This window comes from Zosterops lateralis (assembly GCF_965231275.1).
Source record: "Zosterops lateralis genome assembly, chromosome: 3".
NCBI lineage: Eukaryota > Metazoa > Chordata > Aves > Passeriformes > Zosteropidae > Zosterops > Zosterops lateralis.
The window spans coordinates 100,307,951-100,322,462 of record NC_139764.1 but is presented as its reverse complement, the minus strand read 5'-3'; the positions used below and the strand labels follow the sequence as shown (position 1 = coordinate 100,322,462).

Below are 14,512 nucleotides of genomic sequence, written 5' to 3'. Positions count from 1 at the left end.
AAGAACTCTAGATTCTATCTATGTCTCATGTTCTCTCCCTTAATTTTGTCAATGTGTAGTACTTTTTCTCAGAGATAGGCTTTTTGGACCACAGATGCATTATTATGATTTAAGAAAACTTAGAAATCAAAAGAGTTTCAAAAAGGTCATTGGATTATACTTCATGACAATTCTGTTGGTTTAAACTTGTTAATTGACAATGCTATTAAAAAAAATACTGGAATAAAATTATGTGTAAAAGCCAAGTCTTTTAGTGTTGTTTTTGGGGAACTGCGCTGTAGCCAGTGTTCACACGGGTGTTCCTTGGGTCTTGGAGAGAACTAAGTACTGCCTTGCATTTGCCTGCTGGCAGCTCATGCTCTCTGTGCAGTGCCATGGCTTTTCTCCTGCACCCCTGCACCACTTCTCAGGCACACTTGTCTCTTTGGCAGCACTGGCTGATCTCTGAGTAGCCTGAATGAAGACAGCTATGCAAAAATGACTTGAGGACTGTCATCTGCTAAAGACTGGACTGATCAGCTCTCTTGCATTCCATTAAGATTATGTACCTTTTACAGGAGATGTTAACCAAAACACCACAGTACAACAAGTTTGTGTAAATGCTTAACCAGGTAGACCAGGCAGTTTCTGTGACAGCCAAGAAATCAAGCCTGAGAAGTGTAAATACCAGGTAGAGAAGCACACTGAAGCATACTGAGAGCAATTAGCAAAGAAAGTTTCCTCTCTTCGTCTGCCTGTGTCCAGAAGTGTGGAGCTTTGCGCATCAAAAACGTCAGGCTTCATGATCTGTTTTTCTTTCTAAGGAAGAGAAGACTACTGACCCCAGCTTCTCATTAACCAAGTGGTTCAAGAAAGGGTAGCAGTGTTTTAGGGGCTATTTAGAAAGGAGCAAGTTGGCATGCTGTTGCCTCACTTGAATCTCTACATTATATCCATTGTGAAACTAAAACTAACACATAAATCCCTTTAGAATATGTTTGTTTGCTTTTTCCATGAAGAAACAGTGGAAGCTCAGGAACAACGAGTTCCTTTATAGACCTTTGACAAACAAAATTATTGAAGTTAAATGGGGAAAAAAAACCCTCAGCTTCTGAAAAAGAACACTATATTATTCCTTCTTATTCATGTAGGATCACTCATGCTTTTCCCAATTTGTCTAATAAATGCATAAAAATAAATAAGTACTTTAGTGTTCTGGTTTTCTATAGATTTGTTCAAATGTTGCTTTCAACTCATGAGCAATTTCAAGGCTGTAATGGAAAAGCTGAATCAGCTGTGAAATGTAACTTTTGACTTAATTATATTAATTGACATACCTAGGTATAATTTTTTTGAGTATTTGGTATAATTGCTTCAAATGACATTTAATTTGTCACTCGAAGTACAATAATTAGAAACAGTTCATGAAAGAAAGTCATTTCAACTTCAAATGAAGTATTTCAAAGGTATAATTATTGTGAATGTTATAATACTGAATAGCTACACACACAGGGCTGGGGAGCCGACACTGTCAGTGTTAAAGTCTATGTACCAGTGGATCTCCTTTGCTACACAGGCCACATACTCACTTGTCTGGGGGAATACCCTATGTGAAAAGGGGAAACCACATGATAGTTTCTCCTCTCTGTAGACCAGAGACAGGGCCTCTCTGCAGAAATGCTTGTCATCCAGATCTCATTAGAAATCAATGGAAAACATTCCATCAAACTCAGTGGGAGCTGAATTGATCCACATGCTTATTTTTGGTTCCACTGGAGATGTTCAAGAGGTGAGTAGCCAGCTGATGGAACAGCTGCTTGATGTGAATAGTCCCCACTGAAATACTCCAGTGCAGAGCTGGGGTGGCTCCCAAAGCCCTGCAGGCACCAGCCTTTGCTCCTTGGGGAAAGCCTCCACCCCCACCTCACCTCACAAAGAGACAGGAATGCAAGACAGAGGGAAGAAATTAGCAGCAGCCTTAATAATGTCAACTGGCAAGAACAGTGACATAGTTAGGAAGGTATTGCTCAACATTGCACAATACCTCTCACATAAAAATAAATAAATCAAAACCACAGAAAATTAAAGCAAGAAAAAGGAAGGTGAATTTCCTCTTCTGCTCCAGCCAAAAGATTATGCAGCCATGCCAAAGCTGGAGGCTCTACTCATTTGCAAAAAAAGCGACTGTAGGCCGTGCCCTGCCAGTTGGAAAACAGTTCCTCAGGTACTGGCAGGGAACTTTCTTCTTAAAGCACCTGGTCAGACCTCTGAATGGAGCCTGTCATTTGAAAGTCTGTGTGCGAAGTGTCTTTCTCATCTTCTCGGCCTCAAGTAACAAGAAGATCAGGTGCTGAAATGTGATGGGGAAGTGCCATGGGTCCTCTGGCCAAGCTCTGCAAGCTCCTAACCCATACCAACCCAATGATTGTCAGGGATGCAACCGGAGTAAGTGAGGAATTTCTGCACTGGTAATATACAATTTAAAGTTTATCAAAAGGCTGAACACAGTATTTTTGTGAAGCTTATGCTTTAGCTGGAGGTACATGAGAGAGAACTCTTAAAAAATATAGGTCAGGCTTATCTGTATTGTAATGTTATCAGTGAATGTTAGCCTAAAATCTTTCAAGAAACTCCTAGCATTGAAACCATACATAGAGACTTGAATACCATAAATACACCCAGGATGAATTCTAAAACTCTATGCTCTCACCTTCTGAGAGGGATTTTGCTTTGGATGACAAATCAAATCAGAAGCTGTGTTGCAGGCAGGACAGTTGGCTTTTAGAAGCCAGAAAACACAGGCCAGGTCTCAGGCTTCTCCTATCAGTCTTATTAAAAGTTACCCTTTTTGTCTGTCACCTAGTAGTCACTTTCAGTTCTTTATGATATGAGTTATTGGCACAGGGAAGGAGGAGTGAAGGGGTTCTCTTACTTCTCTGACTAATGCTGCACTCTAAAGGAGTGTGTTTGTTCCCTCACCTCTTGACAGCTCTGGCTAAGGCCACTGATACCCCATTAGGTGCCTAACAGATCCAGGCTGACAAGTAAATACAGTTCTGTTCCCAAACACAATTATATGTTTTGTTTCTTTCAATGAATTTGTAGTAAGAATCAAGGTTAATGCTATATGTCACATGCAGTCTGCTACATATTTTTTGCAGAGCATATATTTGACAATATTAGTTTTGTTTTGGCATCTGCACCAAACTTTCCCAATTAATCTTGGTTTCAGAGGAGCAGGCTCCTGCTGGGTCAGGAAAGGAAAATAGAAACAGCAAATTTAGGGAGCTTTTTCTTCTGAATAGCCTAGTAATCTCTGAAAAGTCTAGTAACTGAGCCTTCATCAGAACTGCTCACATAAAAGCCCACACTGGTCTGCAGAAGTGCAGTTCAGTTATAGCTAAAGGCCAAAGTAGCCAGGCAAGCTCAGATTTACATCACTGCGTTCCAACAACACAGCTGCATCAAATTGCTCTCTTCAGAAAAGGAAGGACTGAAAGCTTGATTACAAATGCTAGAGAGACAGGGAAACACAATCTCATCTGTACATTGTGTATGAGATCTCTTACTCCCCCCAGAGAAGTTATTAGTGGAAGGAACTGCTGCACACAGGAGAGGTCCTAGTCCTCTGCAAACAGGTCTGGCTGTTTGTTTGTCAATATGATTGTGCAAAATAAACTGTTTTCAGAAAATGGTGAACTAGAAGCAAAACAGTTTGATTTTTGTCCATATAGGATCGAGTGTGTCATTTAGTTCTCAGACAACAAATGGGAATAACCTATACATAGTGCTTCGGGATCTTGTCCTTCCAGCGTCTGACCTACCTGGCTGATTCTTATATTTGCATATTGATGAAATAACTTTAATTGGTCCCTGTACAGGTGGATGTCCTAGCCAGTAGGACAACAGGTTCAGAGCCTTTGTGTTTTTGTTTTCTAACAAATTAAGCCTCTACCTCACATACAATTTTTTTTTTCATTAATTCATTCTTTCCCATTGATTTTCCATTTTAAGAGTGTATCACAGAGGACTTTCAAAAGTACCAAGCTAAATATTATTTAGCTGTGTTAGTCGAAATGCAATATATTACACTGGCATAATCAAACTGAATTTGGGCAGTTGACTCTGACTTAATTTTCATTGGCCATTGTTTCTTTGGACCATTATTTTATTTTTGCTAGATTTTTTCGTAGTTGCCTAAGATTTGTTTGTGCAGCATCCAAGCATGAATAAGAACAGAAGGTTAAAACTGAACTTTAGAAAATTAAACAACCCAACAAAATATAGAGAACCGTTAAAATGGACAGTCTCAGAAATGCTTTTCCCTTGGTATACCTATCAGGTATCTGATAATTTCAAATGTTTCTTTTCTCTTTCATCTTCTCTTCTCTTCTCTTCTCTTCTCTTCTCTTCTCTTCTCTTCTCTTCTCTTCTCTTCTCTTCTCTTCTCTTCTCTTCTCTCCTCTCCTCTCCTCTCCTCTCCTCTCCTCTCCTCTCCTCTCCTCTCCTCTTCCTCTTCCTCTTCCTCTTCCTCTTCCTCTCACCTTCCCCTTTCCCAAGAAGGATGTGACATCAGTTAACAGGAAAGCCCGTGGAGCTGCAGTTGAGTCATGACTAAACATAAAAGCTCAGACAAAGACATCTCAGCTTTGCAAATGGAGTGGAGACACAAGCAAAGTGCCATGCTAGAGCACCATGACTGGTGCTGATCTCAGCAGTGATATTTGCTCTCATACAGCTAATGAATATTTAAATTAGCTGACTTTTTAACTATTCACACTGAAAGTATTTTGCGAGCATTCAACACTCTTTCTTGCTGTCCCCTTTTTTTTTTTTTTTTTTAATCCCATGCCTTTACTATGTTCTGTTCTGATAGTATTTCTCCTATAAAAATGCAGCATTTGCCAAGGCAAAAGAGTTTATTGCTGTGAGTTGGTTATGTTCAGCAGAGGTCTGCACACTACACCACTGTACTTCATGTACTATAAGCCTTTTAGAGTGGAAATTTACTGCGGTATCTCACCTTGAGAAGAGAACCAAAACAAACTTACTAGAACAGTAATTTAAAGACTGAACTTTAAAAAGAGGGAAGAGAAATAAACCTCCTGCAACTCCTTCTCTTAAATGGTCAGGATCATGTGAAAATCAATAAGCTGACCCTTTCCTTCCTTTTTTTTATTTATTTTTTTTTTAACACTGTGGAAAGTCCAGCTGCAACTTTGTGCGATTGCTTTTAGCCAGAAGCTGTTGTAGGAAGAGCGAGCGCACGTGTGCTGGGATGGGTCAGTGTGTGCTGGGATGGGCAGACCCCACTCTGGAGGGCAGTGAGCTGCATCCAGCAGCTCTGAAGGGCACAGCTGCCACAAGTGCAGGATTCCTGAGGCCACCAGCTCTGGGTGCCCATCTGCTGGCACACTCCTCGCTTATCGGTAGCATGAGCAGGCACAGCTGGAGCTCCCTCACTGGCTCTGCGGAGCAATTCTGAGCGAGGGAAACACGATCGGAGAGGTGGAATTTCCTGCCTGCTGCACAGACTTGCTTTATGAATAGATTTTATTGCAATGTTGAATAAAATTTCCTAAAGCCTCCATTTTCTGATCTCTTCTTTAAAAATTATATACATAAGAAGAAATCCAAGATCTCCAAGAAATCCCACTGCAAGATTTAGAGCTTGTCTCTATCACAGTAAGTACCAGTAGTCTATGCAAAAAACCATAATGTGGAGCTGCTACCTTCACAAAGTCTGGAGGGTTTGTCAAAGAACAGATCACAGCTGACCCTGCTATGGAGTTAAAGCAAAACTGCTCTCCTAAGAAGAGATATTAAAATGGGGATAGGAAGCAGAGGTTTATAGTTTAGGTAAGGAAACTGCAGACTCCAGGAGCAGCCTGGCCAACTGAGAAGACCTAAAATAAGCTTGTCAGTTGGGAAAGGGATTGTGCTGTACTGGTATGTCCCTGTGTGGAAAAAGAGATTTCCCTGGGCTTGGATGATCTTGAACAGGGTTATTCATTCATAGCTGAGTGTGTATGACCAGACCTGTACATTTGCCAGCAACTGTTTTTAAACCAATTTTCTTAATAAATAATTCACTGACATTGAAACTCTCCTCAATAACAAAGCAATAGTGATGCAAGTCATCAGGAGTCATGTGCCAGTTTTGGGATAGTATCTCTGGATGAAATTTTAGGGAGTGAGGTCCCTGAATATGGCTAGCCAGTATAAAGAGCATTTTCTGAGACATATAAGAACAAGATCACCAGATCCAAAGGGTATTTTAAGTTAAGCTTCTGTGTCACAGAAAATTGAAATATTTGCCAATATGAGAATTACTCCCTTGAGGAAAAATTGTGCAGAAGTGGGTTTGGGACAGACACGGAGTTGTTTTCCTATTTAGTTCAGCTGTATGGAGGTATCACTGATGCGCTGCCAGTGCATACTATGGAGGCTGCATGTGAAAAGCAGCCTTCTACCAGTCTTACTAAATAAACAGAAGCAAATTATGAGATTTTATATTTTAGAAAATCTTCATAGGCTGTTTCCTTATTCTTCCTTTCCCCCTAGAAGTTATTAAAGCCTAAAGCATTAGATTTGAGCAGAGCACTGTGGCTCAGTCCAGCGAGTACCTTGATATGCTCCAAGGCTTGCAGAAATACTTTTTGAATTCCTCTGTAGCTTGTATAGTACACAAGCACTTTTTTTTTTTTTTTTTTTTTTTTTTTTTTTTTTTTTTTTTCATTTCAAAACTGATAGAAACTATTTTGATCAAGCAAACACTTGTGCAAGAGAGAACTGGAAAGCTGCTACTTAAGAGGAAAATGAATGGCCTATAACGGTTTCTATTGAAATGTATGTTACTGTGGCTCTGGGTATTACTTTTTTAAAAGGAAAGGTAAAATAAAATTTTATGCATATTTTTAGCTGCTCCCATGAATTAATGTCCAAATGTATGACTGAGGTGTTAACAGTCACAAAACAGAGGAGCTGTTTGCACCTTTGGGAAGCTGACAGGGTCTATGGTACCTTCCTGAGAACAAAGATGTGGGTTTGGGTTTCTTAAATACTTTTATTCAGAAACATAAATGAGTGAACCTTTGAAAAGAAATCCACAGAGCACAGCAGCAAACTAACTTTCCTCAAAGGGCAACAGGAAAATGGCTGCTTTAATAAGAAGCAAACATAAACCACTTATTATGTTCTTTCATGTCTTTATATTGTTTTCGAATGCCAAAAATTACTTAAAAATTGTTTTTTGAAGTAGAAGAAAATGTGACATCAGAAGCATCATTCTCATTTCTGCTAAAAGCAGCAGCTGCTGGCATGCTGTTGGTACTTCTTAAATTTATGTTCAGTTCTGTTGATAGCACTGAGGAAAAGGATTTTTTTCAAATAGTAAGGGAGAACATGTTAGTGCTACTGTTGTTTATGAGTCTCACAAACAGCGGTTAGTGTAAGCAGTCTGTGCACTGCCTTGGCTTGTTATTGCCACTGGGAGGCTGTGGTATAACTGTGTGTTGGGAGAAGGATTACTCCAAACCATAATGGATCCCTGGTGGAAAGCTGGACGTTATATAAGGAATGAGAATTGGACTCCAAATATTTAACAGAGAGGGCTTAGATTATAAACAGTATATAACCAATGCAAACATTAGAAATGAAAGACTATTAAAAAAGAAAAAGAAAAAAAAAAAAAAAAAAGAAAAGAAAAAGAAAAAGTAAAAAAAAAGATTATTCCATTTGTACAAAGCTGAGCTCAATAAGAGCAATAAGCCATGTTTTATTAGAGCAGTTTATACACTGGTTGTACAGAAGATTCACTTGTTTGTTCTCTGGTTAGTTCTTCTGGATGTTTTCTGGTTTGCTTAGTTTGATTCTTTAGGACAGGGTTTATGGGATTTATTGCCCCAGAATCTGAGTTCCCTGAAGGTGAAGAAAGGGAGACACTGAATCCCCTGTTGGAGCTGGGAGGATTGTTAATATCATTCACTTCCTATTGGTGCTGCTTCTGCCTGCCAAACAAGGGATCCTCTAAGTCATCCCTTTGGATAAGGCAGTAAAAAGAGGAGAAGTCATAGTTTTGTTTTGAGCTCTGGATCCTGGAGCATCATTGTGCTGTTGTGCTCCACAGGGACTGCTGTGAAACAGAGCCATGTCATGCAACCATCAGCCTCCACTGCTGCAGCAGTGCTGCTCACTTCCAAACCACCAGGAACTGCTTTTTCCTCAGCTTATTTCCTTAGTAAATTAAATTGTAATTGTGGTTTGCAGATGGATGGCAGCACTTATATTTGCCTGCTTGCATTCATAACCATATGTTGGTTCAGCTATAGGACTGTGGCTGGGCAGCAAGCAAGGACCTGCCTTCCTGCTGTATCCTGTGTATCCTGGATGCTTGTTCTGGGGAAGGTGAAACCTCTGCAATAGGGACTAGGCTAACGAAAGGCATACAAACCTGATCAGCAGGAAGAAGCCTGCAGCAATGGGGAATGTCCCTGTCCTTTGACCTGCCTGCAGCACAACAGGAAATTCCTGAGAAAAACAGGGAGCAATGTCTTCACTGCAGAGGTGACAGTGACAACCCATTCCTATAGGGCAGGAAGGGACTGGGTAACTTATGGCAACTTTGGAAACTACCAGAAAGTGATGGATCAAGCAAAGACTGGAGAGAAGAGCTTTTCTCCAGGTAGCTGGAGAGGACACTTATTTTTGGGTCTTGCAATTTCTTTTGCTAAATATCCCATTTATCAAGGGTTGTTTGTGGTCTTAAAACATATATGTAGTAATCAGATGTTCTCTTGGGTGCCTTCTGACAAGTCCAACAAGAGGACACACCACAGCATCACTAACAGGAATCACTTCCAGCAGGTCAGAGCAAGGTGTCATCTGTTAGCCAGATGTAGGACCTGCAATGGAAGAGTGTGCCTCTCTTTTTTTAGCATCAGCAAGCCTTCTCTGAAGTCTCTTTAAATGTAGATGTAGACCATTTCTAAGTAGATTAACACACAAACACAAGGTGGGTTACTTCAAGACCCTTCTGTCGATCTGTAAAAAACCCATGGAGAAAAGATCTGAGGGAAGGGAGCAGTTAAAAATGTGAGCTGATATTTATCTTACTTAATAAAACTGAGCCTAGAAAAAAGTGGGAAGTAACTATGAGAAACAGGAAGATTTGGTGAGGAAGGAAAACACCTGCCCCTTGCGAAAGATAGCTGTTGGTTTATGCATTGTGTTTTATTTTGGACTTTGTTGATTCCACTGTTATGTAGTGTTTGGATGGAGACCTTGAAAGGATTAAAGTAGTGATGTTTAACCTTTCCAGGGAGATTTAGAGAAGCTAGCAACTTAGAGAGACAATTCCTGCAGTAGCAGGAACTCTGTTACCCTTCAAAAACTGAATTTATGCCCATAAAGAACTGAAAACTGTGGCTTGGAGACATCAATAGAAAATAAGGTCACAGTGAACAAAGTTCTCAAAAGATTCCAGCACTTAGTTCCTCGAACCTCTCATTTGCCTGAGGCCTACTCCATCAGCATTTTCTCAGGATGGAGAAGCTATGAGCAGCATACTGTAAGACAGTTCTGCTGTGATTAGATGTAAGGAAATCCAGGGCTGTCAGTTGTCAAGGCACTGCTGGTATTTTAATTTGAAGTGTCACTCAGACTCCTTGAGTGGCTTTGCATTGATATTGAATAAATTGGAGAGGAATGAGTTTTGAGAACAGAGAGAAATTGCCCAGTGGGCTGGAAAGGGAAAGACTTCAGAAGGAGGCATTGGATTTAGAGGACCCAGCCTGGCCTTGCTACCCTAAGCAGATTTACTTATCTGCAATGTCCCTTCACCCCCACTTCCCTAAAATGATCCTCGTTGCACCAATGCAATTGCCTGTGCAAGGACTGGCACAGTTTGAGTCCGAATGAATCACATAAAAACTGATTTAATGAAGTGTCCCTTGATCTTACATGTATTACAGAGGCAGGGTTTTTCCACTTGCCTGGGGCTTTCTGAAAAGGCTCAATTGCTTTTCCACCTGAATTCTTTTCTAGCTTATTCTCCTAGCATTGGTTTCTAATGAACCTTTGACATTTATCCCCATATCTTTCCACTCTGAAATTCCTAACTTCCTCTCTTTCCTGAGGTGAAATTCTATCATTTCTTTATGAGGTAAAAGAGAGAAAAAAAGAAAAAAATAGAGGAAATGCTCCAAGAGCTAGCAGCATCTTCTAATTCTTTCTATTATGACAATATGACAGATTCCTGCACTTCCCTGGCTCCCAGTGGAAATACCAGGCTCTGAGGAGACAGGAAGAGGGGTATAAAGACAGAAGGCATTTACTCTTAGCAGTGATTTTTCTAATGAGAGTTTTTAGTGGTGACATTAACAAACTGTTCTCCTGAAGAATTTCCTGGGGGCTTCGGTGTCACTACATGCAGCATCAGGTAGGTGACAAGCTCTCACCATCACCCCACTCACTGCAGAAACAGCATCCTCAGCAGGAATGGTTCTGCACTCTCATTTTTGGCAGAGAGATGGTGAATGCTGAGTAAAGTGAGCAGAACAACAGCTTTCTTATAGGTGTTTTTTTACATCTTTTACTTGTTATTTTCAGTGCAGAGGACATTATAAAAGAAAGGGGGGAAAAAGAGAACAGCCTCATATTAAGGGATTTAAACATTTTTGCAGAACTTAATTAAATTTCTAAATCTGTACTCTAGACAGTAAAGCCTTACAATAGGTAAGATGAAGTGTAGAGAAGTCAAGGGATTAATCCAAGGTCAGTGACAGAGTCAGAAGTAGGCCCCAGAGGGTTCACTCCACTCCTCTGCTGATGGTAAATCATTGACAGTAATTCCAGTCTGGCCAGCAGATTTCCCCCAGTCTGAGACCAGGGAGAGTAGGGAACTGGCTTTGAATCTCAGCTATCTTTGTCTGGTCAGCAGAAAGCCTTTAGCTCCTGTTGATAACTGTTTTATGTATTTAAATATCATAAACCTTTTTTACCACAACACCTAGGATAATGCTGATTTGGTTGAGGAAGCACAAAGAGAAACAAGAAAAGTCAATGCATATAAAGACTAGCTGGCTGTGGAAATGGGCCAACATTTTGGTGTCACAATCTACCTACCTGAAACCGCTTTGTAGGAGCTGCATCAGGAAAACACACACCTAAATAAAAAGATATCAGGTTCAGATACTTGGAAAACCTGTTTGCAAAAACCAAGGGCCCCATGAATTTGTCATAAATCCTCTCACAACAGTCTGTGGTCTGTCCATTTGTGAAATCAGCTAAACAGCCTGCATCCTTACACAGGTGCATAGATCTTGCACAGCCCCACTGCAGGAATAGCCCCACAAGTGTGTCCCAGCTTTCCCTGGGGACTGGGACACAGGCACACACTTGAGTCCTGCAGGAGATGGTATTGTGGCTGCTCTGGGGCACTTGAATTTTGGGAGCTATCTATAATTTGAACTGTGGGCTTTTTGTTTTGGTGTGGTGTGGTGGTTTTTTTGGTTCTTTGTTTGTTTGGTTGGTTGGTTGGTTTTTTTGTTTTGTTTTGTTTTGTTTTGTTTTGTTTTGTTTTGTTTTGTTGTGGGGTTTTTTGGTTTTTTTGGGGGGGTTTTGTTTGTTTGTTTGTTTGTTTTTGTTGTTGTTGTTTTTTGTTGGGTTTTTTTCTTTGAAAGAGCTTCCAAGTTCTATTTTGCTTTCTGCCCCAATCTTGGTGGTATCAGATATTCAGTCTGAGAAATCCATTTTCTATCTTCCTTGTTTGTGATGCTTATTATAAACCATACATTAACAAGTGATTAAAATTGCACTACAGCAAGTATGTAAGTGTAAATCTGAATGATGCATGATTACTATGAGCCAGCAGACATGTAGAAATAATTGGCCTTTAAAGTTCATTAGTCAGTTTTATTACAAATAGTACATTTGCATGATGTTTGTAAATTTATGCACCAGCGGTGAAAAGTGATGACAGTATTCCACTGACTAGGCAGAGCAATTACAAAAAGCACATCCATTATTTGAAATGTCTATGCAAAACACTTGTTTTAATAATTGGTCATAGTGTTTCAATCCTTGGAGTGAGAGCTGCTAAACTCTTTAGTTACAGCAAGTGGCATAGCCAGACAAAGTGCCCCAACATGCTGAACGACTGCTTCCAAATTGTTTTTATTGTTGATTCACCCCCACTCCCACTATGTCTGAATTAGAAGTACAGAGCTTCTGAATGGGATGCTGTGAGATTTACCTTTTCTTTTGGTGGCTGAAGAACCTCTCTGACTGTCACAGAGAATTGAGCTATATACTGCTGTTCTCTATAAGTGAATCCAATGAAAACTGAAAGATAACTGGGGAGTTTGTAGAGGTTATAGTGTCATTAGTACTGATCTGTTCCTTTCTGGGCTTGATGAGGAGTAGTGGAGGTAAAGAAGAATACTCATGCATGAGTTAGTGAGAGAAGCTACACCTCATCTCTCACGTATTTTCTAAGCTATTACTACTACTTTTAATCTAGCACATCTACTTTTGAAATTCTAGATAGGGACCAGAAATTTCTGGGTCACTTGAAGAAGAGATTAAGGTCTATTTGTGATTACACTGAAGTGCTGCATGTCCGAGCTGCCTCCAGATAAGGACAGCTTCAGCATCTTTCCCATTTCCAGGTTATCTGTGATTCCCATCTAAGGCGCCACATGCTTTGGGATACCAGAACTGATACATTACTGTCAGCTTGAATGTGTTTCCTAATCACTTGCTCATCTCAGCTCCAGTGTGAGACAATTAACACACCATATGCTGCACTCTCCATTAGCCAGTGTGTTTGACAGTGCTCCCGAGTGCTGTGCCTGACAGAGCTCTCTCTGTGCTCCTGCACAGCTGCATTAATAAAACCTGAGGGGCCAGGTGTGTGTATGTGCGCATAGAGATGCACGCAGGCGTGCGTGGCAGCTCAGTTATAGAAATGGTAAACACTCACAGCAGGAGCAAACCAATGATGGGTGAACCATAAATGGTTCCATTGTGAGAAACTTATAGACTTGAAGGGTTCTTTAAAGAGGATTATATGCTCCTAAGATTTCCATTATTTCACTGTAATGGGAAAAAATCTTGCATTAGGTTAAAGATCTAGTAGCATTCTGCTCTCTGATGAGAATTATCTCACATTATCAAATCAAATACAGCCCTTCCAGTTAAATTGCTTCATTGCTTATGTTCATTAAATTTTGAACTTTAACACAGCAAACTTCCAGCAGCTGGAAACCTGAGCTTCAAGAACAAAATCCTAAATTTGTGATAATAGCAAAAATATGGGAGCTACTGCTCCATGCTACATTTTGTTCCCTTCTTGCCATGTACTCCATGGTTTAATTGTCAGGTAGACTCTAACAGGTAATAGTCATGCCAGGCATAAATGTCACCTGGCTGCACTGCAAAACACTCATCTAGCCAAGTAGTAAAGTGCTGTAGGCCACATGGCATCCAAAGTGCTCACCTTTAAAGCAGTTTCTTGTCCATTGGTGCCTTAACTAATGAAGATGTTAGAAAGAAATTCCTTACTCAGAGAGTGGAACAGTTTCTCCAGAGAAATTCTGGATGCCCCTTACCTGGAAGTGTTCAAGGCCAGGTTCAATGGGATTCTGAAGATGTCCCTAGCAATGGACAGGGGGCTTGGAACTAGAGGATCTTTAAGGTCCTTTCCAACCTTAACCCTTCTGAGATTCTCTGATTCTAAGGCAATCTGCAGTGCATGCTGCAGTGGTGCTCCCAGCATCATGGACACTTCTATGTCCATGTCACCTTCTGAGCTGTTTTATGTTTCTATTCGCCCTATAAAGAACTAGTGGGATTTTTTGCTCTCTGAGCAAACATGTTAGGAGTATTTGACATCAGAGATACTTTTAGTTTGTCAAATTAGCCAAAACTAAGCTCACTTGAGGTTAAGAAATGTATATTTTAAAAAACCAAACCAAACCAAAAACAAATAGAAACTCCCTTCAGGATATCCCATGGGAAGTCACTTTTTAGTAAAAGGGTGAACTTTTGACTAAGAGTCATCCTGATCTTCTCAAGTAAAATATGATCTTCTCAAGTCTTCTTCCTAGTCCAACTACTGCCCAGTCACAAGTGCTCCAAGTGACAAATGGGGTCTCAGTGTCCCATGTATAGAAGTGATGGAAATATCCTTGGCAGAGTGATGCAGTACTGACAGACCACAGTGTGGGCAGCTGCCCTGTGCTGCCTGCAGTGCCTTTTGGATAAGCAGACTTGATAAACTGATTCTTAAACTTGATGACCATTCATTTATTAACTAGGTGGGGTACAGAAAATGAATGCTGTCTCTTTTGGAAAAGGAAACATTTTACTTGGGCATGAGCCACGACTGTTGTGGCTAAAGGATGACATTACATATTACTGTACATTTTGTGTTTTCACCACAAGGGAACAGATGAGTATCTGAGCAAACACAAACACAGCTGAAAAATGCAGGCTCTCATTTCAGATGCTTCGAGTGTATTCACTGGGTAAT

General features: G+C 40.4%; 1 protein-coding gene across 1 annotated transcript in view; it reads right to left on the bottom strand.

Annotated features, from left to right (window-relative positions):
- LOC310907429 (uncharacterized protein) overlaps positions 1–13,777 on the bottom strand; it is a gene marked incomplete at its 5' end in the record, with an annotated part of 67,379 nt that extends 53,602 nt beyond the window's left edge. Inside the window, 2 exons of the mRNA XM_083857644.1 lie at positions 11,104–11,182; positions 13,590–13,777. Coding sequence (XP_083713770.1) covers positions 11,104–11,182; positions 13,590–13,777 — 267 coding nt within the window. The remainder of the gene's footprint in view (positions 1–11,103; positions 11,183–13,589) is intronic.
- Positions 13,778–14,512: the final 735 nt, after the last annotated feature.